The sequence below is a fragment of the Orbicella franksi genome, chromosome 1 (genome assembly GCF_964199315.1).
Source record: "Orbicella franksi chromosome 1, jaOrbFran1.1, whole genome shotgun sequence".
Taxonomy (NCBI): Eukaryota; Metazoa; Cnidaria; class Anthozoa; order Scleractinia; family Merulinidae; genus Orbicella; species Orbicella franksi.
Genome location: NC_138145.1, coordinates 29,932,550 through 29,958,555, shown reverse-complemented (window position 1 = coordinate 29,958,555; position 26,006 = coordinate 29,932,550). Strand labels below are relative to the sequence as shown.

Below are 26,006 nucleotides of genomic sequence, written 5' to 3'. Positions count from 1 at the left end.
TCTATGAAAATAATAAAGTTAAAGTTTTCACTGAGAGTCTACCGAATGTTTTGTATAGCTTACGCCTCACAAACTACTTGTCACGCCGTGACAATGGGTGTGAGGCATTTTTCCACGTAAAGTCTGCTAAGTGACCCCTATAAACGACCTTTACGGCCTTGTTTAGCATTATTTGTCCTTGCCTGCGAACAACAGACATTTTGCCTGTCGCTCGAATGAAACAACGGGCAACATTGACTTGGTGACGTTTTAAACCAGAACATGCAAGCAAAGCTAGAGAAGGCCGTGGAAGAGTTCAGAGTGTATTATGAACGAGCTTCGTCGTTGTTCCACGAGACCGTTCAGTGCTTGGAGGAGATGAAAGCCGAAGCGAAGCTTAGCGAAGACGCCATTACTGCTTCGTCCTTGAACATCGAAGAGATGAAAGAAGCCCTGAAGAGTAGGACCTCGGTAGTTTTTATTGGGAATCGAAACTGTGGAAAAAGCTCGATTTTGAACGAAGTTCTCGGCGGATCCTTCTTACCAGTCCATGAGAACCCATGTACTTCCCGAATAGTCAAGCTTAGTCACTCGATGCGTGAAAATACAATCAGGGTCGTTGACAAAGCAGGAGAAGAAGTTCAACCTCCGGTTACATTCACAAGGAGAGTTCCCAAGGAATATGTGGTGGTCTGTGATGATAGTAGAGAGCAATCAGAACAGCTGAAGTGCATCGTTGAAATTTCCTTGAATCACGCTTTATTGAAAAGCGGCATCGAATTAATCGACTCCCCGGGAAAGAATGAGAATGATGCTCTAGACTATGTGGTGGACAAATTCTTTGAAAAAGGCACTACACCTCTCGTCGTTTATGTCATCGATGGGAATGAGCAGCTGAGGCCATCGGTAGGTATCGAGTGTTATCTGTCTATGATTTGCCAATGAAATGTTTGTTCATACGGACTAAAAACATGAAAGTGTTGTCTCCCTCTGATGAAACGTGATAAAAGCTGACTTTTAATCATGGAGTAGTCTTGGCCATTGCAATTTCATTGATGTTGACTGAAACAACGGTTAATTAACGTGGAAAAAAATCCTTGTAGAGCTCCCATACTTCCAGGATATCGTTACCCGGAAGTGTTAAGTTTCAAGTCCAGCGGCATGCGCATGCGCGATGCTTCTGTAATTCGTGATGCCCATAGACATATGACTGTGGTTTAGTGTAAGCCGATTTACGCTCGAAAAGGGTCATTTTATTAACCAATTATTATGAAATACGCTAAGGGGTTCTCTCATTAATTATGCTTGTACTTTTTCACCCCGGATATCTCACAATTTTACGCCATTTCTAGGCTTTTTGTCTGTCTTACCTTTGCTTGTACTGTACGGGTCCGCAAATGATCCCAGGACCGCAAATGATCCCGATCAAAAAGTAAGGAATGGCATGGATGGTGGGATGGTGTGGATAGGGAATTGGCGTACGTGAATACCGATGTTTTTATTAAAGCCATCTTATAATTATACTGGCTTACAACTTGCTCTTTTTTTCATACTTTCGACTACATTTTGTTGCTAACTACGATGTTATGAATATCACCACTCAATCATCAAAACACACCTTGGCTTGCATTTCTTTGCGATGCTCAGTAAAATTATGATCAGTGCAACATATCCTCCTTTGTTAAACATTGATATTTCGGTGTTATTGTTAAATCACATTTTATCAACCATTAACGCCACTCGTCTAAAGTTTTAAACTAAAATCTAACCATGAAGCAACTATTACAGAAGACGCTGTCACATGAGTAGACCCACAAGCCTACAACGCTTCATCACTCTGTAAAACACCCAGTGTGTAGCACTGGAAATTTGAACAAATTTATTTTGTAATTTTTCCTTGGTCGTATTTTGGCTTTAATTCCTCGGAAATGACTACTTGATTATTCTAAGAAGCCAAAATTCCAAGCTATAGTTATGAAGTTCAGCTTCATGACCAAGCAAGGCCAAGGCTTGCGCTTCGTTTTGACAATTAGCTGTTTGATAGATGTTTGATACTATCGCCACCGGGATTTCGAGAGTGTTTACAAGTATGTGTTTTTCTAAGACTTCTAATTCAATAGATCGTCTTCACGTGACGTGTTTTTATCCTCATCAGGCATAAGAGGCGGTATATTTATATCTGTTTACAATTAGCATGCTTCGTTCGGACTCCAGAGCATTTTGAATTTCAGGGTTATGGAGGTTGCGTGACACAACGCTACGATCGAGTTTGTTGAAAAATATATACTTATCTCATGATTTTGAGTCTTTTTAGAAGTTAGAACATTAGGAAAAGTGCTTATGTAAATGCTTTTTTGTTTAGTATGGATAATCAGTCGCCTAGAAAGCCAAAGTAAGTTCCAGAAGTTACGCTATATTCCGGCCGCCATATTGGTGTACCACGGATGTACACCAACATGGCGTTTTCTTACTGGGCTCTGTAAATTTCTGAGAAACATTTACGACGAATATCTGAAGTTTGGGGAAACGCACAGGCCTAAAACTTGGAGAAGTGTCTTATTTAGTTATCTTCTATAGCGTACATCACAATTTGTTAGCTTTTTCCATTGTTTGGTTTTCGATTTATTATTTTCTTTTATTGCGTGACAGTGAAAACGATCTGTACCCTTCGAAGAACAACACAGCAGCTGTGGACTATTTTTTTTTGTAAAATGATAAAACGTGTTTTTTAGTTCACAATTTTTGTACATGTTGTCACCTTCCTCTGATATAAATCCATGCCATTCCTTATTTTTTGATCGGGATCATTTGCGGTCCAATATGGGGATCATTTCCGGTCCGGGATCATTTGCGGTCCAATTTGGGGATCATTTGCGGTCCGGGATCATTTACGGTCCTGGGATCATTTGCGGACCCGTACAGTACCTCTACGTGGAGCCTGTGTCTGTTCCTTTGCATTTTCTTGCGCCTTTATCTGTGTTTGCATCTGTGTCGGTGCTGTGCTTGCCCCTGTGCTAGTTCTTTTGCAGGCTACACTTGTGCCTGTGCCTGTCCTTGCCGTGCCTCTGCCTACCCTCTTCCCTGTGCTTGTGCCTTTACCTCTGCCTGTGCTTGTGTTTTGCTTGTGCTTTTGCCTATGCCTTTGCCTGTACCTGTGCCTAGCTGTGCCTGTGCAGGTATAATTACATGTGTCCGCGCCGGGCGTATCTATGCCTGTGTTAATGCCTGTGCTTGTGTCTGTGCCTGTGCCTTTGCCTTTGCTTGTGGCTGTGCTCATGCTTGTGCCTGTGCTTGGGCTTTTGTTTGTGCTTGTCCCTGTGCCTCTGCCTGAGCCTCACATGTGCCTGTGGTGGTGCTTTGCTTGTGCTTTTGCCTATGCCTGTGCTTGTGTCTGTGCCTCTGCATGTATCTGTTCCTGGGCATATGCTTGTGTTTGTGCCTCTGCCTGCGCCTGGGTATGTTCCTTTGCCTTGGCTGGTGCCTGTGCTCATGATTGTACCTGAGCCTTTGCTTGTGCCTGCATACGTGTCCGTGCCTGTGCATGTTCCTATGCCTTTGCTTGTGCCTGTGCCTTTGCCTGGGCATGTGTCCATGCCTGTTCCTTAGCATGTGACTGTGTATGTGTCTGTGCTTGTGTCAGTGACTTTGCCAATCAGCCTGTGCTTGTGATTTTTCCTAAGCCTGTTACACTTTTGTTACGCCTCTTCTTGTTACTCCGTACTGTTCAAACCGATAAATATTAACTAGTCCCTCATACTCTACACTAAACTACACGCCCTTCTCTCATCAGTTTTTAACCGGAGGCTGCATCAACTCAGATTAATAGCCTCTAAATCTTGTGAAAGGAAAACTACCTAAATTCACCCACTTAAACCAGTAATTTTAATTTGATGCTGAGTTCATTTGATTGATCATAGGATCTCGACACAATTCGATTCCTTCAAGACAAACACCCGCAGTTGTCATTCATGTTCGTGTGCAACAAGGTAGACACATCGGCTGGCGCCCAGTCATTCGACGCTCGAAGCTCCGACGAACTTGATTCCGACGAAGAGGAAACAGAGAGGGGAGTTGACAAGCAGAAAATTGTCTTTGCCCAACTACAACATCACGGACTGATAGCGGAGAGTGAATCCTATGACAGTTGTTCTTCGTTTTATGGAATATCTGCACAAAACGTCCGTGAAGACCGAAGGAAGAAAACCTTTAGCAGAGCAACTGAGCTATTTAGCAAATTTGAAGAAGGTTTGTTGGGTGTCTTAGAGGAAACCGTCAAAAGGCAAGCCAAGCAAGTGGTGAACAAGCTCATTTTTCTGCAAACGAATCTCGTCCATGCAATGGGAAGAAGAAGGCAAGTCCTCCTCCACAAGCTTGGAAGTCCATTGGAATTTGACACCGCTAAAAGTGTTGAAAAATCTTTATATATTTCGTTGACCTCAACCATTGGAAGCGAAGAAAAAATTGGAATGGTTGTAAATTGCAATTTACTAAATCTTCAGGAAAAATTCCTCCGCGAGGCTGTTCATTTTCACACAACAGAACAAATTTCTCGAACGGACGAGTTGGAAGCACATATGAATTACTTGATTCTCTTTAAAGAAAATTCCAAGTATCATCGCAGGCTTACCTGGAATAAGGAAGATGTGCCTTTCCTTCGATTCCTAATCATTTTGAGAGGGTTGGTCCTAGATAGAACTTTCAATGATTTAAAACGGGGTTTTGGAGGCTCTGTTGACGGAGCAAAAGAAGTCGTTGAGGTACATTCAAGAAACATTATCAATCCACGCCTTCGACATGCGTTCGGGGTAGCTTATGGATCAGGCCTACCAAAAACGGAGTGCAGTTCTTTACCAAACAAACCTTCTGCAGAGTTGCCTATACTTCTGACATCCGTGGTGAGCAAAGCGTTAAGAAAGGAACTGTCAGAGATTATGATTGAAGGGTTACTTCACGCCATGGAATGGAAATCTCTACATGCCAATGATTTCAATATGGCAGATACGCAGTGTCGAAGAAAAATCCTTGAGTTAATTATTTCCAAATTCAGCAATCAGCGAATCACGCATGCCATCTGCGTTGCCTGTAAAGGTCTACTCGATGCGGTACACAAAGATTTCTTGAAGGTCGTGGATGGCCTCACTGGCCTAAATGACTTGGTGTCCAACAACTGGTCACGGCAATTGGAAGAAATGGCAGCCCTGTACATCCCCTCTGTGAGGTATCTTGCCGTTCAAGGGTTCGCTCTGCAGTTCCTGCTAAACAACGGACCACTGATCCTCGGTCCAGAAATGAAATCTACAAAACACGGAACGATTCGTGGCTGCACTGGATGGACAGGTGAAGTGTCCGCTGGAGAGTTTGTAGTGAAGGTGATCAAAGAGGAGAAGGTGGAACCAGATGTTTGGGCGCAGACGGCCGTGGATTTGATCAACACCATGTAAGTTTCAGCAGAAATCTTGTACATCCCACTAAATATATTCCTTATTAAACAGTCGAATGAATGAAAATAGGAATGAATGAAGGAGCGAACCCATGAACGAATGAAAGGAAAGAAAGAACGCATGAGCCATCGAACGAGAGTACTCCGGGAACGGGACTCCCATATGAAAAGGTCGGGGAATCTCGTCGGAAAATTTAAATTCAATCTCTAAGGGAGACCAATCTGGTTGTGGCTCAAACTTTATCTGTCCCCTAAAAGATACCGCGTGAGAACGGAAATGACAGCGTTTTTTATTATTTCTAATGTTTCGTCCTGAACACCCTCAGTAAGACAACAATCAGTAATTTACACCTCCAAGTGAGACGACAAGTATTCCCGACCTTTTCATAAGGGAAACCCACCACCCCCCGCACAAACAAAAGAACCTATCATCATACGAGCCAGCGTAGAAACTCATGAACAGACAAATGATGGTACAAATATCACAGTTTTCTCATGGTGGCTTTACGTTTATTTGTGAGAGGGAGAACGATGTTCTGGAATTGAGACAAGACGTGACATAAAATCCCAGATTTACTTCACGTGACACAGAAGCATAAGAAGGAATCAAGGGTTAGCAAAAGGAAGAGTCGGCTCTCTTTAGCAATAGACTTGTACTCTTTTCCTTTTCCAGAGCACTTCCTATACGCGTTCAGTAAACAGGCGGCGTCTAATGTATTTGCGTTGCATTTCTCCCACTTTATGAATGTAGGGAAATACAAGCAAACATTGGCAAAACCCATCCCAACCTTCTTTTTGTTCATGGTTGGCTGATTCCTGAACCTGGTGTTCTTCATGTTCTGATGGAAAAGGCAGAATTAGACGTGACTACCGCACTTCAGCAGGGCTTGCTTTCTCTTAAAACCCGACTGAAGATAGCTGGGGATGTGGCTAATGGGCTGAAGGCAATACACGCAGCACATTTTATCCATCAAGATATCAAAGCAGATTCCATATTGGTAAGCTCTCAGGGAACTACATGCAACAAATGCACATTTCCTCCTAAAATGAATCTAATTTCATTGAAAAATCTAATTTCGTTTAAACACCTCAAAATAGGTAGAGTTTTCAGTTTGTTGTATAAAGTAGACCAAATTCACGATAGCCACGAATGGTTTTCAGCAATTTCAGAGTATCTTGGCTTTCCGCTTAGAAGAAAATTTCCCCGTCAAAAAGAGTTTGGTCGGAAGCACGTATTAAAATGCCTCCAAATATAAGCTTTTTGAATAAGACGAAAAGGATATCAGAATATCCGAAAACTGATACAGATGTGTTCAGTCAGCTCAAGTGAAACTCTGACAGTTAAATTAACAAATTGACGTCGGTTTTTTATGCGTCTATCCTCTAATTGATGATAAATTGTGTCATAACATTGTCAAAGTGGCTGTGGAACCACGAGCAGCAGGCATGTGGTTCTGCAGTAAACTTTGACAATGTTATGACAAAATTTATCATCAATAAGAGGACAGATGCATAAAAAACTGACGTCAATTTGTTTTTTACAATAACAAGACCCCAAAATGGTCAAATGCCGGGAATAAATGAGGGAAAAGACCCTGTAAACTTGCCGTAAAGAAAGATAACTGAATTTTATTCAAAATGACGTGAGCATTGTCAATAGCTTTTCTCGCTTTTTGATTGGCTACTTAAAAAAAGTCAATAAAATCTCATTGGTTAAAAAGTCGTCAGTTCGACAGCTGAAAGTTAAACTGTTGAAAGCTTGCCTAAATTGAAATTTTATCCGTCTGTACTCTTATAACTGATGATAAAAAAGAGCCAATCAGCACGCAAGAAATTAGACAGTTATTGTAAAAACTTAAGAGACTTTCGCCCGGTACATTGTGTTTCCCTGAGAAACGTTACCGGGAAATACCTCAACTTTGGTACAAATCAATACTTTTGACCTGTTACTAGAGTCCGACTGAACTCTGAGCTTTTTGTTGTTATATTAGTTTTGATTTGCTGTTGTTATCTCAATAGTTTATGAAAGATGGTACAGCCAAAATAAATATGGCCAAACCCAAAAAGCCATTCGAGCAAACACGACAAGGAACTCCATTCCACATATCTTTGGAGATGCACAAAAACCACAGCAAAGGTCAAGGAAGTGATTGCTCTTACGACATTTATGCCTTTGGAGTCCTGCTGTGGGTACTTTGCGAGGGATCTGGGAACAAGCGTCCACAGGCCTATGATAAATACAGTACTATAGCAGCCATGAAGGTGGCAGTAGATAGGGAGATATACCCTGAACGGCCACTGAAAGCCCCTGAAGCCTGCTGGGAATTAATGACAAAGTGTTGGTATCAGAGATGTGTCTTAACAGCACATGACCTGTGTCGAGAGATGGAATACATTATTCTTTCCATTCGGCGAGAAAATGAAATCATCACCTGACAATTTAGTAGTAAAGCACTCCAAAATGTCCTGACAATGGGCTCAAGCTAGAAACGTGGTCTTAATGTTCAAACTTCACTACAACCGTTAGAGACCATTATAAACTTCACATTGATAATCAGCTAAGTGTCTTGCTAACCTGCTGATGCATGACAACAGTTTTTTCCTTTTTTTTTACAAATTCATCAGTTTGTCTATTGATATGATCCTATTAGGCTTTGGGAAATACTGCAAGGGCCTGTTTAAATGGAGATTAGCTGTCCTGTGCCCCTCCATAGTTAACCATCCAATGCAAGTTAACAGCAGTGGACTCTTTACATGAGAGATCACTAAGTTGACTCAGTTGCTAGAGTGGGAGTCACTTGCTTTGAAACTAGGGTGACCTCTAGGCCCTAGCCTGGGAACCAACATTTTTCCATGCTTACAATAAAGCTATTTCCACCCACAAGGGCAAATTGTGACAAACAGAGCATGTACAAAACAGGGAGGGCCTGTTTCTTATCCACATAAAGAGGGAAATGAAATCCTTCATTTACCAGGAACAATTTTTCTCCAGTGTAACCAGGCCCTAAGAATGTAAGATAGGAATGAAGAATCCTCTACTGAGAAGTGGAAATTGAATGCAGTTTATGATAAGTGACAAAAATAAGCTGTATTAGACACGTCACTGAATTCACATTGGCTCATGTTAATTGACCATAAACTCTTTCCAATAGAGTCTGTTGATTGGTTTAAAAAAGTGGCCAAATATTTAAACTGGAAGCAAGCCCAGTAGAGGGTCAATCACTACTGCAAAAGATAAAAAAAAGGAGAAAAAGGAAAGGCAAAAGAAAAAAAAATTAAAAAACTGAAAATCTTAAGATGTAAGTCACGTTCTGCTCTCAAAATTTTTATTTCTGTGGATACCCAAACAAAAAATGTCCTAAAACGCGGTGCTAGTGGAAAGAAAGGCATGCTGTGATGTTGCAAATGCCTTTTTGATTAGATTGGAGCTAATTTGGCTCACATCCAGGCAGAAGATCTCCAAAATGTCCAAAAAATGTGTTTTTGGCAAAAAGCTCCATGAGTCAAAGGGTTAATATAAAAAAAAATCACTTTAATTTGCAATCTTAGCGGAGCAATATTTCATGACATTTGATTTTCATGAATTTCAAACTAATGTCTTTTTTGCGGTGTGAAAAAGTTAGTTTAAGGTGGCTTCATAGGGTAATCATTTCTGGCATTGCCCGCGCATGTGTTATGTTTTGAATGCTGTTTTTGCATTCGCTTTCACACCCAGTCCTTTCAAACTTATTGCATGTAATAACGAATGATTAAATAGTGTTTTGCTATCACCTCTGTTAAAATTTTGGGCTTTCGTCTTGAATTATAAATGCCCAGACAAATGTGTTTTTCACTGTTTGTTTGGCTTTATTTGTGATTTTCTTGAATTTTCTTCGGTGAAATCTTCCAAAATTTTTACAACACATCGCTTCCAGCGGGATACGAATTTTAAACACGAAAAAAGTAGGGTTGTAAATCCGAGTCGGTGTTTTCGATTGTCAACAAATCTTGACAAAGATTTCTTTCGTTGTCTTTTTCGCTGAGATGCTGCAGCAATTTTCATCAACGCCAAAAGGCTACTAACATCATGTGTATTCCTTTAACATAGTGAAATTTTACACTGCGAAAATAAAATAGACAAGGAGCCACTGAAGGAGTTTTGATAACTCAACCAACGAAATCGAAATCGTTTTTCGAGTTGATTAAAGAAAGCGTCATCGTAACTTTGCTGATTATTTCTGCTGTATTCACATATTTTCGGCTAACCTTTTAATATGTGCTCAAACATTTATCAACCTTAAACATATCTAAAAACTAGAGATATTACATGAGTTCGATGTACGTTTTCACACGAAAGTGGGGAAATCCAATTTGTCATGTTTTACTGACTGTACAATACACGCATCGGCGGGCGCTCTTATTCATCGACAACAGACAATTTATTGGATTTTTACACAAAAAAAAACTGAGCAGCATCTACAGACATAAACTTTATTGTCACTTATTGGGCCTTCATAAAGCATCAAGCGTTGCTTACAATTCAGGCGAAACTCAAACTTGCAATTACTTTGTTTTACTTTTCGGTCGAGATAGACTCTGGCGAAATCTTCGCAAGCGTGTGGCAAGAGGAGGGAAACTTTGAAGTCCTGAAACGGTGCTATATCCAAATATATCCAAATGGTTTTTTACTGTGTTATGGAAAAGCTGTTAATCTTCAACATATGTGAAACTTAGAGTGGAGTAATGTGGAGCTCTTGTAAAAGAAGCAGCGAAACACAACTTGGTCAGCGATATAAAGCGGGACATAACTAAATTCGGCCCTGTCTTACTTCACTCAAACTGGAGCAGCTTACGACGAAAATACTGAAGCAAGATTCCAACAGACATGAACGTATTGATTTAAGGGCCAAAAGCATCAAACATTTCGGGAATTTCGGACGCCATTTCCCCGCGCTATATCCGCAAAAATCCACGCAGCATTTACGCGCGTGTGCCGCACATGATGGCGCAATTTGTTCTAAAAATAGAAAAATTGTCCCATATCATAGGACAGCCCCAATACTAGAAATAGCGCGCGCTTACGGTCTCCGTCCCCGATTATGGCTCCTGGCATTACATATAACTTACCAATATGGAATCCGCTTTAAGGTCTTGATGGACATACTTTGCACTGTGCATTGCCTTCAGCCCGTTAGCCACATCCACAGCTATCTTCAGTCGGGTCTTCAAAGGAAGCAAACCTTGTTGAAGTGCTGTAGTCACGTCTAATTCTGCCTTGTCCATCAAAACATGAAGAACGCCGGGCTCAGGAATCAGCCAACCGTGAACAAAAAGATGGTTGGGATGGGCCTTTTCAATCCTTCTTTGGATCTCCCTAAAAAAAAAGCGTTACATTCGTTAAATGAACAGCACCAATCTCCCCTCCCAGTATGCTGAAACGACATCATATACAAAATAGGCTCTATAATAAGAGACCTTACAAGCTTCGAGCAAAATCCAGATAAAAGTTGATAAAAGGTTATGGGCTCATTTTCATGGGCCCGGGGCTGCTCCCGCTGTAATCAAAACTTTACTCTATTATATTTTACCTCGGTTCTGAAACGATACGGAACGTCTCTCAAATTATCTAGACTGTTTAGAAAGACAAAGAGGTACCGACAAGGCTTATCTACTCTCCTCAGTTCGTGAGTACAGGAGAAGAAGACTTTTGTATATTTACATCGTGCTGATTAAATCCACTGCCGTCTGCGCCCAAACATCCGGTTCCACCTTCTCCTCCTCGATGACCTTCACAACAAACTCTCCAGCAGATACTTCACCTGGCCATCCTGTGCAGCCATGAATCGTTCCGTGCTTTGTAGGTTTGATTGTTGGACCCAGGGTCAGTGGTCCGTTGTTTAGCAGGAACTGTAGGGCGAACCCTTGAACTACAAGATGCCTGACGGTAGGGATGTACAGGGCTGTCATTTCTTCCAACTGGTGTGCCGAGGTGTTCGATATGACTTCGTTAACGACTGTTAGACTATCTAAGATCTTAGAGAAAACCGTGTGTGCGTCTTCAAGGCGACCTTGTAGGGCAACACTAATTGAGTGGGTGATTCTGCTGAATTTGGAAAGAATTAACTCGAGGACTTTTTTCCTAGTTGGCTTATCAGCTACATTGAAATCGGTGTTTGAAGATTTCCATTCCATTGCATGAGCTAACCCTTCAATCAAAACCTGTGACAGTACCCGTCTTAGCACTTTGCTCACCAGGCTTGTCAAACGTAGAGAAAGCTCTTCTGGAGATTGGTCTTGCAAAGTACTCGTCTTCGCCTTTGCTCCATATGCTAAAGAGAGGGCATATGTAAGTTGTGGATTGAGAATGTTCCTTGAGTGCAGCTCGACGTCCTTTTTCCCCTTTAAAAACTCTTCAAAAGTACGTTTGAAATCATTAAAAGTTCTGTCTAGAATAACCCCTTTCATGGCGATTAGGAATCGAAGGAAAGGAGCGTCATCCTTATTCCAATCAAGCGGAAAATGACACTTTGGCCGAGTCGCGTTTACACAGAGAAGCAAATACAAGTGATTCAGACGTTCCTCCAACTCCTGCAAACTTGCAATCAATGGAATGACCTCCGCTGGGGCTTGCATTGTTGCATTGAACCGAAGTGCTTCTGGCATGACCTTCTCCTGAAGACTGAGTCAATTGGATGACACCAGCTCTCCTACATTTTCTTCGCTTGCGATGTTTGAGGTTAATGTGGTATATAAAGATCTCTCAACGCTTTTAGCAGTGTCAAATTCCAATTGACTTCCAAAGATACTGGGGAGGTTCTGCTTTGTTCTGTCCATGGAATGAACGAGACTCATCTGCACGAAAATGAGCTTGTTCACCACTTGCTTAGCCTGCCTTTTGATGGTTTCTTCAAGAACACCCAACAAACCATCTTCAAGTTTGCTAAATATCACGGACGCTGGGCTAAAGGTTTTCGTCCTTCGGTCGTCACGGACGTTTTGCGCAGATATGCCATAAAAAGAAGAACAACTGTCATAGGATTCACTGACCGCTATCAGTCTGTGGTGTTGCAATTGGGCAAAGACAATTTTCTGCTTGTCAACTCCCCTCTCTGTTTCCTCTTCGTCGGAACCAAGTTCGTCGGAGCTTCGAGTGTCGAATGTCTGGGCGCCAGCCGATGTGTCTACCTTGTTACACACGAACATGAATGACAACTGTGGGTGTTTGTCTTGAAGGAAACGAATCGTGTCGAGATCCTACAATGCAAAAGAATAAATGAAAGAAAATGAGATGGTAGGTTGACATCTAGGAATCAGAACTGAATCAAATAAGCTGATCCACCTGTACGTTTCAACGATTACTGCGACTCAGTGTTTCCGCTTGATCTCTTTTAATAAAGAAGGTTGGGAGGAGGTAGGGGTGGGAGAATCTCTTCAGGAGCTTTGCAGTGTACTGTGTTAGTATTTTTAAATAATTAAAATAATCAAAATATATGGGTTATTAGAAACATCCGCAATAAGGTAGCTATGGCCCATACTTGATACTCACCGATTGCCTCAGTTGTGCATTTGTGTTGTGCTGCAGTTGTGCACCCATATACACGACGAGAGGTTTAGTGCCTTTTTCAAAGAATTCGTCCACCACATCGTCTAGAACATCATTCTCATTCCTTCCCGGGGAGTCGACTGATTCGATTCCGCTTTTCAGAAAGGGATGATTCAAGGCAATTTTAACGATGTACTTCAGCCGTTCTGATTGCTCTCTACTATCGTCACAAACCACCACATATTCCTTAGGAACTCTCTTTGTGAACGTAACCATAGGTTGAACTTCTTCTCCTGCTTTGTCAACGACCCTGATTTTATTTTCACCGATCGAGTGACTGATCTTGACTATTCAAGAAGTACATGTTGTCTCGTGGACTGGTGAGTAGGATCCGCCAAGGAGTTCGTTCAGAACCGCGCTTTTTCTACAATTTCGATTACCAATAAAAACTACCAACAGTCCGTTTTTTTAAATACTTGTTAGATTTCTTCCATGTTCAAGCATAGGCGTACGGGCCGGGAGGGCGCGCGGAGAGCGGGGGGGAGGGGTGCGAGCTGCCCCAAATTTTGGGCAACTCAGGATTTTTGGGGCAACAAGAGAAATTTGAGGAAAGCCAGTTTTTACAGAAGTTTCCATGTTCTTTTTTTTTTTCAAAGAGATAGATATTTCCTATTTAACCTGAGGTCGGCGTGGTAAAGCCATTTAAATTCACACGAAACAGTGGTTGCCTAGCACGTGATGAGTTTCTGGTTGAAGGGGATCATATGTTGATATACATATTTGGATTTTTATTTTTAGTTTTGGGCACTGTACTGCACTGCATTAGCTGGTGTGAGGTATTTGCAGTCGTGAATTAATTAATTTCGGCATAACGTTCAAGAATCATATTGTAGATTATTGACTGGAGACTCTGAGTCTGTTTAACGGAATCACCTGACGAAGAAAGCTTCTCCCGCGTTGCTAAATTTTACAAAATCGACGGCGAGATTCTGGAAGCTGAGCAGAAAATGTACGCGAGTTTTCGTCGTGCGCACGGATTAGGCTGCATGCCTGTTTCAGAAATGCTGGAGACAATGCACGAGAATGATCTATTTGATATGTTTCCAGAATTTTCTAATGTGGTACATATCCTTGCAGTGATACCTGCTACATCGTGTTCTGCAGAGCGATCATTCGGTGCGTTGCGCAGATTAAAAACTTACCTCCATGGGGCAAAAACTTGTCAGTAACATCGCACTTATTAACATTGAAAGGGCATATGCCAACTCTGTAGTCAACAATGACATGGATCGTATCATTGATATCTTCGGCCGTCGAAATGACAGAGACAGCTATTTCTTTTAACGTGTTTTATGAGCTCATATGATAGAATCATACGAAAGAATATTTTCACTTCATCTGTAGGTCTATGTTAGTGCACCGTTAGTGACCCTCGTTTCTTTTCGACTCAGTTTAGTAAATAGTTGGACAACTTGAGCGAATTTTTTTGGGCAAGTGGCTCAAAGCACCCCTGGCAAAAAGTTGCCCGTACGCCTATGTGTTCAAGGACGAAGACATGGCGTTGATTGCTTCTGTGGTAAGCTTGGTGTGGACTTTCATCTCCTCCAAACATTGGAAGGTCTCTTTGAACAACGACGCAAATCGTTCAGAATACTTTTTGAACTCCTCTGTCGCCTTTTCTAGCTTTTCCTACATTTTTGAAGGTCAGATCTATGAAAGTAATGAAGATAAAGTTCTCACTGAGAGTCTACCGAATGTTTTGTATAGCTTACGCCTCACAAACTACTTGTCACGCCGTGACAATAGGTGTGAGGCATTTTTCCACGTAAAGTCTGCTAAGTGACCCCTATAAACGACCTTTACGGCCTTGCTTAGCATTATTTGTCCTTGGCTGCGAACAACAGACATTTTGCCTGTCGCTCGAATGAAACAACGGGCAACATTGACTTGGTGACGTTTTAAACCAGAACATGCAAGAAAAGCTAGAGAAGGCCGTAGAAGAGTTCAGAGTGTATTATGAACGAGCTTCGTCGTTGTTCCACGAGACCGTTCAGTGCTTGGAGGAGATGAAAGCCGAAGCGAAGCTTAGCGAAGACGCCATTACTACTTTAGCTTCGTCCTTGAACATCGAAGAGATGAAAGAAGCCCTGAAGAGTAGGAGCTCGGTAGTTTTTATTGGGAATCGAAACTGTGGAAAAAGCTCGATTTTGAACGAAGTTCTCGGCGGATCCTACTTACCAGTCCACGAGACACCATGTACTTCCCGAATAGTCAAGATCAGTCACTCGATGCGTGAAAATACAATCAGGGTCGTTGACAAAGCAGGAGAAGAAGTTCAACCTCCCGTTACATTCACAAGGAAAGTTCCCAAGGAATATGTGGTGGTTTGTGATGATAGTAGAGAGCAATCAGAACGGCTGAAGTACATCGTTGAAATTGCTTTGAATCACCCCATATTGAAAAGCGGCATCGAATTAATCGACTCCCCGGGAAGGAATGAGAATGATGCTCTAGACGATGTGGTGGACGAATTCTTTGAAAAAGGCACTACACCTCTCGTCGTTTATGTCATCGATGGGAATGAGCAACTAAGGCCATCGGTAGGTATCAAGTGTTATCTGTATATTGATTTGCCATTTGCGAATTCGTTACTGAAATGTTCAAACGGACTAAAAACACGAAAGTGTTGTCTCCCCCTGTTGAAACGTAATAATAACTGACTTTTGATTATGAAGCAGTCTTAGCCGTTGCAAGTGGGTAACCCGAAAACACTGACCCCCGGTCCGCGGACCCTTACTGCGGACCGGGTCCGCGGACTACTTATGGACCGCTCCACAGACTACCCCTACGGACTCCCTCTACGGACCACCCCGCGTAATAGAATAAAAATAAGAAACAAATATTTTACTTACGGGTTGTCTAATAGATTAGTCGTGTCGGCAAAATTTCGAACGTTAGTGTGCAAATGTAACATTCTTGAGTTCAGGCTCGAACACAAGTTATATCATTACACATTGCCATTTCCTTTGCTGTGGCCATACAGTATATGACAGACCAGGAAGCCTCCAAGAAGCCTCCGGGAAGCCTCTGGGAAGCGTCGAAATTTGTGCTCTTTCCCCTCTGCCATTTTTTTCAGCCCATTCTCGCGCGGATTCGTGAACTCGTTCCAGGCTTAATAATTTGCTCAGCGGAATTACAGATACGAACAATCTTAAACAACCTAAAAACACACCTACCATAGCCCGATTGAGCCACGAATGAAAGTTAATAACTTTCCTTCTTTTTGTCATCGGCATCTCCTTACGCTGAAAACAGCTTTAAGGCATTTTTTTTTGGGGGGGGGGAGGGGGGGTTAATTACATTTGCACAGTGTAACACTCGAAATTTCGCCGATATGAGTAATCTATTAGACAACACATTAGTGAAATATTTATTTCTTATTTTTACACTATTTTGGGGGGTTCCGTAGAGGGGGTCCGTAAGGGTAAGCCCGTGGACCGGTCCATGGGTAATCCACGGACCCGGTCCATAGTGGGGGTCCGCGGACCGGGGGTCAGTGTTTTCGGGTTACCCGTTGCAAGTTCATTGATGTTGATTGAAATAACGGTTAAATGTGTTAAGGTGGCTTACTGCAGTTTGATGGATTAAAACAGCACAACTTCTAACTCTTTTGAAAAATGTTCCAAGATGTTTTTGCTTTCTCTATTTACTGTTTACTTAAGTCTTTTACTACTCTATATGAAACTTGAACAATTAAACGTCAACAAATGGCCAAAATGAACGACCGAGTACCTAAGGAGAGATTGGGCACTAGTGGGTTAAATCACGTTTTCTCAAAATCTACCAGGATGACCACCTCAAAATTTCAGGAATAAGAAATTGGCTCTGTTTTAACATTCATGCAAAGTAAAATAAAAATCTGCAAGACAGATTTTTCGCAAACTAAGAAAATGTGAAAGCAAAAATAGCTCAAAATCTTGTGCCTGTGCCTTTGCTTGTAGCTGTGCCTGTACTCGTGCCTGTGCCTGTGTCTGTACTCGTGCCTGTGCCTTTGCCTTTGCTTGTACCTGTGCCTTTGCCTTTGCTTGTGTCTGTGCCTGTGCCTTTGCCTTTGCTTGTGCTTGTGCCTTTGCCTTTGCTTGTACCTGTGCCTTTGCCTTTGCTTGTGTCTGTGCCTGTGCCTGTGCCTTTGCTTGTTCCTGGGCCTGTGCTTTTGCTTATACCTGTGCCTCTGCTCGTGCCTGTGCCTGTGCCTGTGCCTTTGTTTGTACCTGTGCCTGTGGCTTTGCTTGTGCCTGGATCATGCTTGTACCCTTGCCTTTGCCTTTCCTTGTACCTATGCCTTTGCCTTTTCTTGTGCCCGTGCCTTTCCCCTTGCTTGTGCTTGTGCCTGGGCCTTTGCTTGTGCCTGTGCCTTTGCCTTTGCTTGTGCCTGTGCCTTTGCTTGTGCCTTTGCCTTTGCTTCTGCCTGTGCTTTTGCTTGTGCCTGTGCCTGTGCCTTTTCTTGTGCCTGTGCCCGTGCCTTTGCTTGTACCTGTGCCTGTGCTTGTGCCTGTGCCTGTACCTTTCCTTGTGCCTGCGCCTGTGCCTGTGCCTTTGTTTGTACCTGTGCCTGTGCCTTTGTTTGTACCTGTGCCTGTGCCTTTGCTTGTGCCTGTGATCATGCTTGTACCCGTGATTTTGCCTTTGCTTGTGACTGTGCCCGTGCCTTTGCTTGTGCCTGTGTTTTTGCTTGTACCTGTGCCTGTGCTCGTGGTTGTACCTGTGCCTGTGCATGTGTCCGTGCCTATGCCTTTGCTTGTGCCTCTGCTTCTGCATGTGCATGTGTCCGTGCCTGGGAAGATGCCTTTTCTTGTGCTTGTGGCTGTGCCTGTACCTTTGCTCTTGCCTGAGCATGTGTTCATGCCTTTTCCTGGGCATGTGGGCGTGTGCCTGTGTCACGTGATATGCCTGTGCTTGTGTCTGTGACTTTGTCAATATCCCTATGCTTGTAACTTTGCCTAAGCCTGTTACACTTCTGTTACACCTCTTCTTGTCCCTCCGCTGTACTGTTGAAACCGTTAAATAATTACTAGCTCCTCATACTCTACACTTAACTGCACGCCCTTCTCCCACATTTTTTAACCGGAGGAACATCAACTCAGACTAAATAGCCTCTAAATCTTGTGAAAGGAAAACTACCCAAATTCAGCCGTTTAAGCCAGTAATTTTTATTTGATGTTGAGTTCATTTGATTGATCGTAGGATCTCGACACAATTCGCTTCCTTCAAGACAAACACCCACAGTTGTCATTCATGTTCGTGTGTAACAAGGTAGACACATCGGCTAGCGCGCAGACATTCGACGCTCGAAGCTCCGACGAACTTGATTCCGACGAAGAGGAAACAGAGAGGGGAGTTGACAAGCAGAAAATTGTCTTTGCCCAACTACAACGCCACGGATTGATAGCGGAGAGTGAATCCTATGACAGTTGTTCTTCGTTTTATGGAATATCTGCGCAAAACGTCCGTGAGGACCGTAGGAAGAAAACCTTTAGCAGAGCAACTGAGCTATTTAGCAAATTTGAAGAGGGTTTGTTGAGTGTCTTAGAGGAAACCGTCAAAAGGCAAGCCAAGCAAGTGGTGAGCAAGCTCATCTTTCTGCAAACGAGTCTGGTCCATGCAATGGGAAGAACGAGGCGAGTCCTCCCCCACATGCTTGGAAGTCCGTTAGAATTTGACACTGCTAAAAGTGTCGAAAAATCTTTATATGATTCGTTGACCTCAACCATCGGAAGCGAAGAAAACATTGGAAGGGTGGTAAATTGCATTTTACTAAATCTTGAGGAAAAATTCCTCCGCGAAGCTGTTCATTTCCACACAACAGAACAAGTTTCTCCGGCGCACGAGTTGGAAGCACGCATGAATTGCTTGCTTCTCTTGAAAGAAAATTCCAAGTATCATCGCAGGCTTACCTGGAATAAGGAAGACGTACCTTTCCTTCGATTCCTGATCGTTTTGAGAGGGTTGGTCCTGGACAGAACTTTCAATGATTTAAAACGGGGTTTTGGAGGGTTTGTTGACAGAGCAAAAGAGGTCGTTGAGGTACATTCAAGAAAGATTATCAATCCACTACTTCGGCATGCGTTCGGGGTAGCTTATGGATCAGGCCTACCAAAAACGGAGAGCAGTTCTTTACCAAACAAACCTTCTCTAGAGTTGCCTGTACTTCTGACACCCGTGGTGAGCAAAGCGTTAAGAAAGGTGCTGTCAGAGATTTTGACTGAAGGGTTACTTCACGCGATGGAACGCAAATCCTCAAACGCCAATGATTTCAAAATGGCAGATACGCAAAGTCGAAGAAAAATCCTTGAGTTAATTGTTTCTAAATTCAGCAGTCAGCGATCGCGAATCACGCGTGCTATTTGTGTTGCCTCTAGAGGTCTCCTTGATACCGTACACAAAGCTTTCTTGAAGGTCATGGATGACCTCACTGGCCTAAATGACTTAGTGTCCAACAACTGGTCACGTCAATTGGAAGAAATGGCAGCCCTGTACATCCCCTCTGTGAGGTATCTTGCTGTTCAAGGGTTCGCTCTGCAGTTCCTGCTAAACAACGGACCACTGATCCTCGGTCCAGAACTGAAATCTACAAAACACGGAACGATTCATGACTGCACTGGATGGACAGGTGAAGTGTCCACTGGAGAGTTTGTAGTGAAGGTGATCAAAGAGGAGAAGGTGGAAGCAGATGTTTGGGCACAGACAGCCGTGGATTTGATCAACTCCATGTAAGTTTCAGCAGAAATCTTGTACATCCCACTAAATATATTCCTTATTAAACAGTCCAACGAATGAAAATAGGAATGAACGAAGGAACGAACCAACGAACGAACCAGTGGAGGGAAAGAACGAACGAACCATCGAACGAAAGAACCCTGGGGACGGGACTACCATATGAAAAGGTCGGGGAGTCTCGTCGGAAAATTTAAATTCAATCCCTAAAGGAGACCAATCTGGGTGTGGCTCGAACTTTATCTGTCCCCTAAAAGATACCACGTTGAACGGAAATGACAGCGTTTTTATTGTTTCTTCGAATGCACTCTAAAAGATACTTTCACGACCAGAAATCAGTGATTTACACCCCTAAGCGAGACGACGAGCATTCCCGATCTTTTCATAAGCGAAATCCACTACCCCCTGCACAAACAAAAGAACCTAGCATCGAACGAGCCAACGTACAAACTCACGAACAGACAAATGATGGTACACATATCACAGTTGTCTCATGGTGGCTTTACATTTATTTATGAGAGGGAGAACCATGTTCTGGAACTGAAACAAAACGTGACACAAAATCCCAGATTTTACTTCAGGCGACAGAAGTGTAAGTAGGAATCAAGGGTTAGCAAAAAGAAGAGTCGGCTCTCTTTAGCAATAGACTTGTACTCTTTTCCTTTTCCAGAGCACTTCCTATACGCGTTCAGTAAACAGGCGGCGTCTAATGTATTTGCGTTGCATTTCTCCCACTTTATGAATGTAGGGAAATACAAGCAAACATTGGCAAAGCCCATCCCAACCTTCTTTTTGTTCATGGTTGGCTGATTCCTGAACCTGGTGTTCTTCATGTTCTGATGGAAAAGGCAGAATTAGACGTGACTACCGCACTTCAGCAGGGCTTGCTTTCTCTTAAAACCCGACTGAAGATAGCTGGGGATGTGGCTAACGGGCTGAAGGCAATACACGCAGCACATTACATCCATCAAGATATCAAATCGGATTCCATATTGGTGAGCGGTCAAGGAACTACATGTAACAAATGCACGTTTTCTCAAAACGATCCGAATACGGGAATCTAATAGAACTTCGTTTAAAAGCCTCAAAAGAGGGAGAATTTTCATTTTGTTCTATAAATTTAGACCAAATTCACGATAGCCACGAATGGTTTTCAGCAAATTTAGACTATTCTGGCTTTCCAGCTGGTTATTTTGATCTCGTCTGTTTTCAGCGCGTAACAAACAGCTGACCATAAATTACAGCTATATATTGTAGCTTAGAACCACTTAGAAGAAAATTTCCCCGTCAAAATTTTACAATTAACTTTACTAAGTAATACAAAGAGTTTGATAGGAAACACGTATTAAAATGGCTCAAAATATAAGCCTTATAAATGATGACGAAAAGAAGCAACGAATTATTTACCGAACATCCGAAAACCGATGCAGTCGATACAGATTTGTTCGGGGAGTGAAATTAAAACAGAGTTTGGCCCTAATTTTAGCCTTAGCAATCCGGACACTTTTTGCTTTTGAGCTCGGTTTTTGCAGCTCGACTTATGAGCAAGTCTACTTTCATTTGGACAAGCATTCCAGCAGGACCAAGCTTTCAATGATTTCATTCCAGCATAATGAAACGGCAAACCTCCCGAAGACCAATCCAATCTCTTATAATGGTGACAGCTGCGTGCAAAATCTAGACGAGTGCACCACAACCTTGTGCACGGCAACTCCACAAATAATTCCAATCTAAAATATAGACGGCTGTAACAGGAGATTTACGAAGGATGATCGGTAGACCGTCTCGCTCGCGCCTTCATCGCATGTTTCATTCAATGCAAAAAGTGAACACCGCGCCCTAAATTTCCTCGCCTTTTTTACTCATTTAGATCACACTGAAATGTCCCCATCATTCAGTCGATTTATAATAATAAATTATAATTTTAATCTGGAATAATTGTGATTATTTAGAAAATCAATGAAATAATACTGATAATCGTATATAATTTCATCATAAGGTTGTCAGTGATAGGTTATTCTTAGTGCATCTCTCATTATCTGTACATGTGTTTCCTTAAAAAAGAGTCAAAAAACACTGCCGGGAAATATCTCAACTTTGGTAAAAATCAATACTATTGACCTGTTACTAGAGTCCAGCTGTATTGAGAGAGTTTTTTGTTGTTAGTTTTGATTTGCTGCCTTTATCTCAATAGCTTATGAGAGATGGTACAGCCAAAATAAATATGGCCAAACCCGAAAAGCCATTCGAGCGAACACGACAAGGAACTCCATTCCACATATCTTTGGAGATGCACAAAAACCACAGCAAAGGTCAAGGAAGTGATTGCTCTTACGACGTCTATGCCTTTGGAGTCCTGCTGTGGGTGCTTTGCGAGGGATCTGGGAACAGGCGTCCACAGGCCTATGATAAATACAGTACAATAGCAGCCATGAAGCTGGCAGTAGAAAAGGAGATATACCCTGAACGGCCACTGAAAACCACTGAAGCCTGCTGGGAATTAATGACAAAGTGTTGGCATCAGAGATGTGTCTTAACAGCAAATGACCTGTGTCGAGAGATGGAATACATTATTCTTTCCATGCAGTGAGAAAATGAAATCATTTCCTGACAATTTAGTGGTAAAGCTGATGCATAGCAACAGTTTTTTCTTTTGTTTACAAATTCATCAGTTTGTCTATTGATATGATCCTGTTAGGCTTTGGGAGATACTGTAAGGGCCTGTTTAAACAGAGATAAGTTGTCCTGTACTCCTCCATAGTTAACCATCCAATGCGAGTTAAAGTGGACTATTCACATGAGAGATCATCAAGTTGACTTAGGTGCCTGAGTGGAGAGTCATTTGCTTTGACACTAGGGTGACCTGTAGGCCCTGGGAACCAACATTTCCCCATGCTAACACTAAAGCTATTTCCACCCACAAGGGCAAATTGTGACACACTGAGCAAGTACAAAACAGAGAGAGCTTATTTCTTATCCCCATAAAGAGAGAAAGGAAACCCTTCATTCACCAGGAACAACTTTTTTCCACTGTAAACAGGCCCTAAGAATGTAAGATAGGAATGAAGAATCCTCCATTGAGAAGTGAACATTGAATGCAGTTTACGACAAGTGACAAAAATAAGCTGTATTGGCAACTGAGTTCACATTGGCTCATGTTAATTGACCATAAACTCTTCCCAATAGAGTCAGTTGATTGGTTAAAAAAGTGGCCATATATGTCTTGCGTTACAATGCGGACAAGCGAAATATTCACTGATGCCTGTGAACTTTCACAAAAGTGAAAAATATGAAAAAAGATCCATCCTTCTTTCAATCAGCTTATACTCTGTCTGAGGCTTTTTAGGAGTTGGCAACTTGCAAAATTTGATATCTCTGCCAACTAACCTATTTCTTTCAATGGCAGTAGCTTTTCTTACCATAATATAAAAAAATTAACTTACAGTTACCTTAGCAGAGCAATGTTTCATGACATTTGATTTTCATGAATTTCAAACTCATGTCTTTTTGCAGTGTAAAAAATGCAAACATTTGATATAAAGAAATTAGTTTAATATGGTACTTTATCTAATTTCAGCCACTGGCAAGATTGAGCCTCACATCAGTTGTTTCCTAAAACAGCAAAGTCTTAATATTTGGATCTGAATGTGAGAACAACAGATTGTGTCACATCTTTTCTATGGAGTCGTTTAAAAATTTAGGCAAAGGAAATAGAATCAGAAGTAAGTTGACATTTGCCATTTGTCATACAACATGGAGCTTAATTCCTGTTTTAAAAAAAACACTAGCAACGTCAGCTACAGTACATACACAAATACATCTTTCTCTGACGCAAAATAACTTGTACAGACATACAGTATAGCTTCGTTTCTTTTTTTAAAGATAGATATTTTCTTATTTTACAGTATTTACATTAAAAGGAGGGTTTAGTTTGGCCAGATACTTGAACATTCCATAAACTTACATGAACTTGAAGTTTTGTCATATAACCATGACACACAGTATAATGTTCTCCTTATTTGTGAGGGATGTAGTTATTAGCATTTCATGTTCCCAATAATCTTTGACAATTTTATGCATATGTAAAAAGCTTTTTTGAGTCTCAAATGAAACCACAGTCCACAAGGAACTGTTTCACCCTCCATAACAGTTATGTATAAATAATAAAAACAGCTCTGATGCTAGAAAATCGTTAATATCTATGTGTAAGTTCTCATCATAACAACATCAATAAATCATCAATACATAATTTGTTGCAATTACATGTAAAACAACTTGACTGGTTGTACCACATACATGTACATGTAGTTGACCAGACTAACCTTTAGGAGACAGGTGTCAATAAATTACAATCTTTACACTACAAGGGTTATTAGTGCACTGCTTCTCTTAGTAGACCGCAATACCCAACAGTTTTGCCTTAATTTAACCAAATGGCTACATGAACATAACAGCTACATGTAGTTCCAACCCAGATACGACTACTGTTAATATTCAGTCTGTTAGGAGGAGCAATACTTATGGCTTTCACAAGAAAGGCCATTCACTTTGAGAATGCTAAGCTGTATAGTAACTGAATCTTACATGTATGGGGGTTTAGGTAGTCTTGGATTAATAATTACTGTTGTAATAGAAATGGTTACAACAGTATCCTCTAATTGCACATTTAGAAGTTGCCACAATCAAGGAAATAGAACACAGTATTTAATTTTACATTATACGACCTGAGTGAAAAGTCAGGTCTAAAAGCATGCAACCATTTCAAGAAATGAACACTTTATGAGATGAAATCTCTCTACATCTAGACAGACAGAAAAATATATCACAGAACAATGTTCTTCTAGTATGCATGCTTTAGATTAATACAACTCACCAGTCCCTCTAACAGAATCTCAGCCCCTCCTAGTCAGTGGCAAGGAATGATGGTTCTACAAAGATTGGTTTGTTAACGAGACAATCGTGTGTTGCAAAATGATAAGGGTGGTTGGCTATAAATAACTAGTTTAATAGATTATTGAGATTTAACTTCTGAACAAGTGCAGGTTTTTTGAGGTGTCAATCCTGTACCATCTAAAAACAAAGACTGTCACAGACAATTTTGTTAATGCAATGTGTGTATTCCTATACAAATGAAGAAAGAATAAAGCGATCCAGTAATCCATTGGCATCCTTAAAATATACTGGACTACTGTTCTGCTAAAAAAAATTGACCAGTCTCATCTGTGCTTCCTTGGGGATCTTGACTGTGAATGTGATCTTGATCTATGTTTCTTCTTTTTATGTGACTTAGATTTTGTTGAGGAATGCCTTTCTGACCTTCCCTTTGACTTAGAATTTGATGGAGATCTTGAATTGTGACGTGATCTTCTTGGTGACTTAGAATATGATCTTTTTCTTCGAGAATGTGACGTTGTCTTGTGGTTGGACAAAGAGCGTGATCTAGATCTTCGACGACTTGAACGAGAAGGTGATACAGAATATGAATGCTTCTTTCTACTTCTTTCTGGTGACTTTGATCTGTCACGTGAATAAGATCGACGTTCTTTTGATTTTGACAAGGATGGTGAAGAAGAATACCTCTTCCTCTTTGGAGATGGTGACAATGATCTTGACCGCGACACAGAACGATCCCTAGTAGAGCGAGGGGTTTCCTCAATCAGTTTTATTTTCTTTCCAAGGAACTCATGCTTGTCAAGAGTTTCTAAGGCATTTATCATGTCCCCCTTGTTTGCAAACTCGACCACTCCTTCACCAGGTCTCCTCCTGTGGGTATCTGCGAAAGTAACTTCGCCCGCAACGCTCATAAACTCCTTTAGTTCAGACCATTTGGCCCTCGCAGGGAGGTTTTCGACTCGAATTCTGTGATTAGTTCGCACAGGAGGTGGTTTGGGCTGGCGAACTCTTGCAGTATACCCTCCTGCCACAGTGTATCCCCCGACACCATTTCTTATATCTTTCGCTCGCTCAACAAGAATACTCTGACCCATAAACTCTTTGCCGTTGAGTTCTTGTACAGCTTTGTCGGCATCGCGGTAATCCTTGAAGACGGCATAAGCGTATCCCTCCTTAAAATCGATGTCGCGAATTTTGCCGATGGACTTCAGCAAAGATTCTAAATCCTTTTCAGCAGCATTGGAAGGCAGTCTTCCACAATAGATCCTACCGCTCATGCCTTCTGGTAAACGCTGCTAATTCACGAAAAAATCTTTTCAGAAAAAGTCACAAACCACGCTCCAAATCCTCCGCCATCATAAGCGCAAAACTTTTCTGCGCATAACGGTTTGGAAAGAC

The 26,006-nt window shown here is 41.7% G+C and overlaps 3 protein-coding genes and 1 pseudogene across 4 annotated transcripts; 2 read left to right on the top strand and 2 right to left on the bottom strand.

Moving 5' to 3' along the window:
- The first annotated feature begins 20 nt into the window (after positions 1–20).
- LOC145502216 (dual serine/threonine and tyrosine protein kinase-like) lies at positions 21–7,869 on the top strand. The gene is made up of 4 exons (XM_081481477.1): positions 21–885; positions 3,897–5,416; positions 6,171–6,417; positions 7,439–7,869. The coding sequence occupies exons 1-4, from the start codon at positions 262–264 to the stop codon at positions 7,853–7,855; spliced, it is 2,808 nt and encodes a 935-aa protein (XP_081337603.1). The 5' UTR covers positions 21–261; the 3' UTR covers positions 7,856–7,869.
- Positions 7,870–8,620: 751 nt separating this feature from the next.
- Positions 8,621–13,406, bottom strand: LOC145502248 (dual serine/threonine and tyrosine protein kinase-like; annotated as a pseudogene). Its single transcript, XR_014051298.1, has 3 exons — positions 12,945–13,406; positions 11,118–12,652; positions 8,621–10,772 (listed from the first exon to the last, which is right to left on the bottom strand). The product of XR_014051298.1 is annotated as a dual serine/threonine and tyrosine protein kinase-like (transcript).
- A 1,434-nt stretch (positions 13,407–14,840) lies between these two features.
- Positions 14,841–23,436, top strand: LOC145502226 (dual serine/threonine and tyrosine protein kinase-like). Its single transcript, XM_081481484.1, has 4 exons — positions 14,841–15,541; positions 18,186–19,711; positions 20,464–20,710; positions 21,910–23,436. The coding sequence occupies exons 1-4, from the start codon at positions 14,912–14,914 to the stop codon at positions 22,303–22,305; spliced, it is 2,799 nt and encodes a 932-aa protein (XP_081337610.1). The 5' UTR covers positions 14,841–14,911; the 3' UTR covers positions 22,306–23,436.
- Positions 23,437–24,377: 941 nt separating this feature from the next.
- Positions 24,378–25,996, bottom strand: LOC145502253 (serine/arginine-rich splicing factor 5-like). The gene has a single exon (XM_081481509.1). The coding sequence runs from the start codon at positions 25,883–25,885 to the stop codon at positions 24,932–24,934; it is 954 nt and encodes a 317-aa protein (XP_081337635.1). The 5' UTR covers positions 25,886–25,996; the 3' UTR covers positions 24,378–24,931.
- Positions 25,997–26,006: the final 10 nt, after the last annotated feature.

What these genes read in the sequence shown, in the direction of transcription:
- LOC145502216 (XM_081481477.1), top strand. Translation starts at nt 262, where the DNA reads ATGCAAGCAAAGCTAGAGAAGGCCGTGGAAGAGTTCAGAGTGTATTAT. An exon ending in ATGAGCAGCTGAGGCCATCG is followed by an intron (nt 886 to 3,896) that starts GTAGGTATCGAG and finishes GATTGATCATAG; the next exon opens with GATCTCGACACAATTCGATT. An exon ending in TCAAAGCAGATTCCATATTG is followed by an intron (nt 6,418 to 7,438) that starts GTAAGCTCTCAG and finishes TTATCTCAATAG; the next exon opens with TTTATGAAAGATGGTACAGC.
- LOC145502226 (XM_081481484.1), top strand. Translation starts at nt 14,912, where the DNA reads ATGCAAGAAAAGCTAGAGAAGGCCGTAGAAGAGTTCAGAGTGTATTAT. An exon ending in GTGGATTTGATCAACTCCAT is followed by an intron (nt 19,712 to 20,463) that starts GTAAGTTTCAGC and finishes TTATGAATGTAG; the next exon opens with GGAAATACAAGCAAACATTG. An exon ending in TCAAATCGGATTCCATATTG is followed by an intron (nt 20,711 to 21,909) that starts GTGAGCGGTCAA and finishes TTATCTCAATAG; the next exon opens with CTTATGAGAGATGGTACAGC.
- LOC145502253 (XM_081481509.1), bottom strand. Translation starts at nt 25,885, where the DNA reads ATGAGCGGTAGGATCTATTGTGGAAGACTGCCTTCCAATGCTGCTGAA.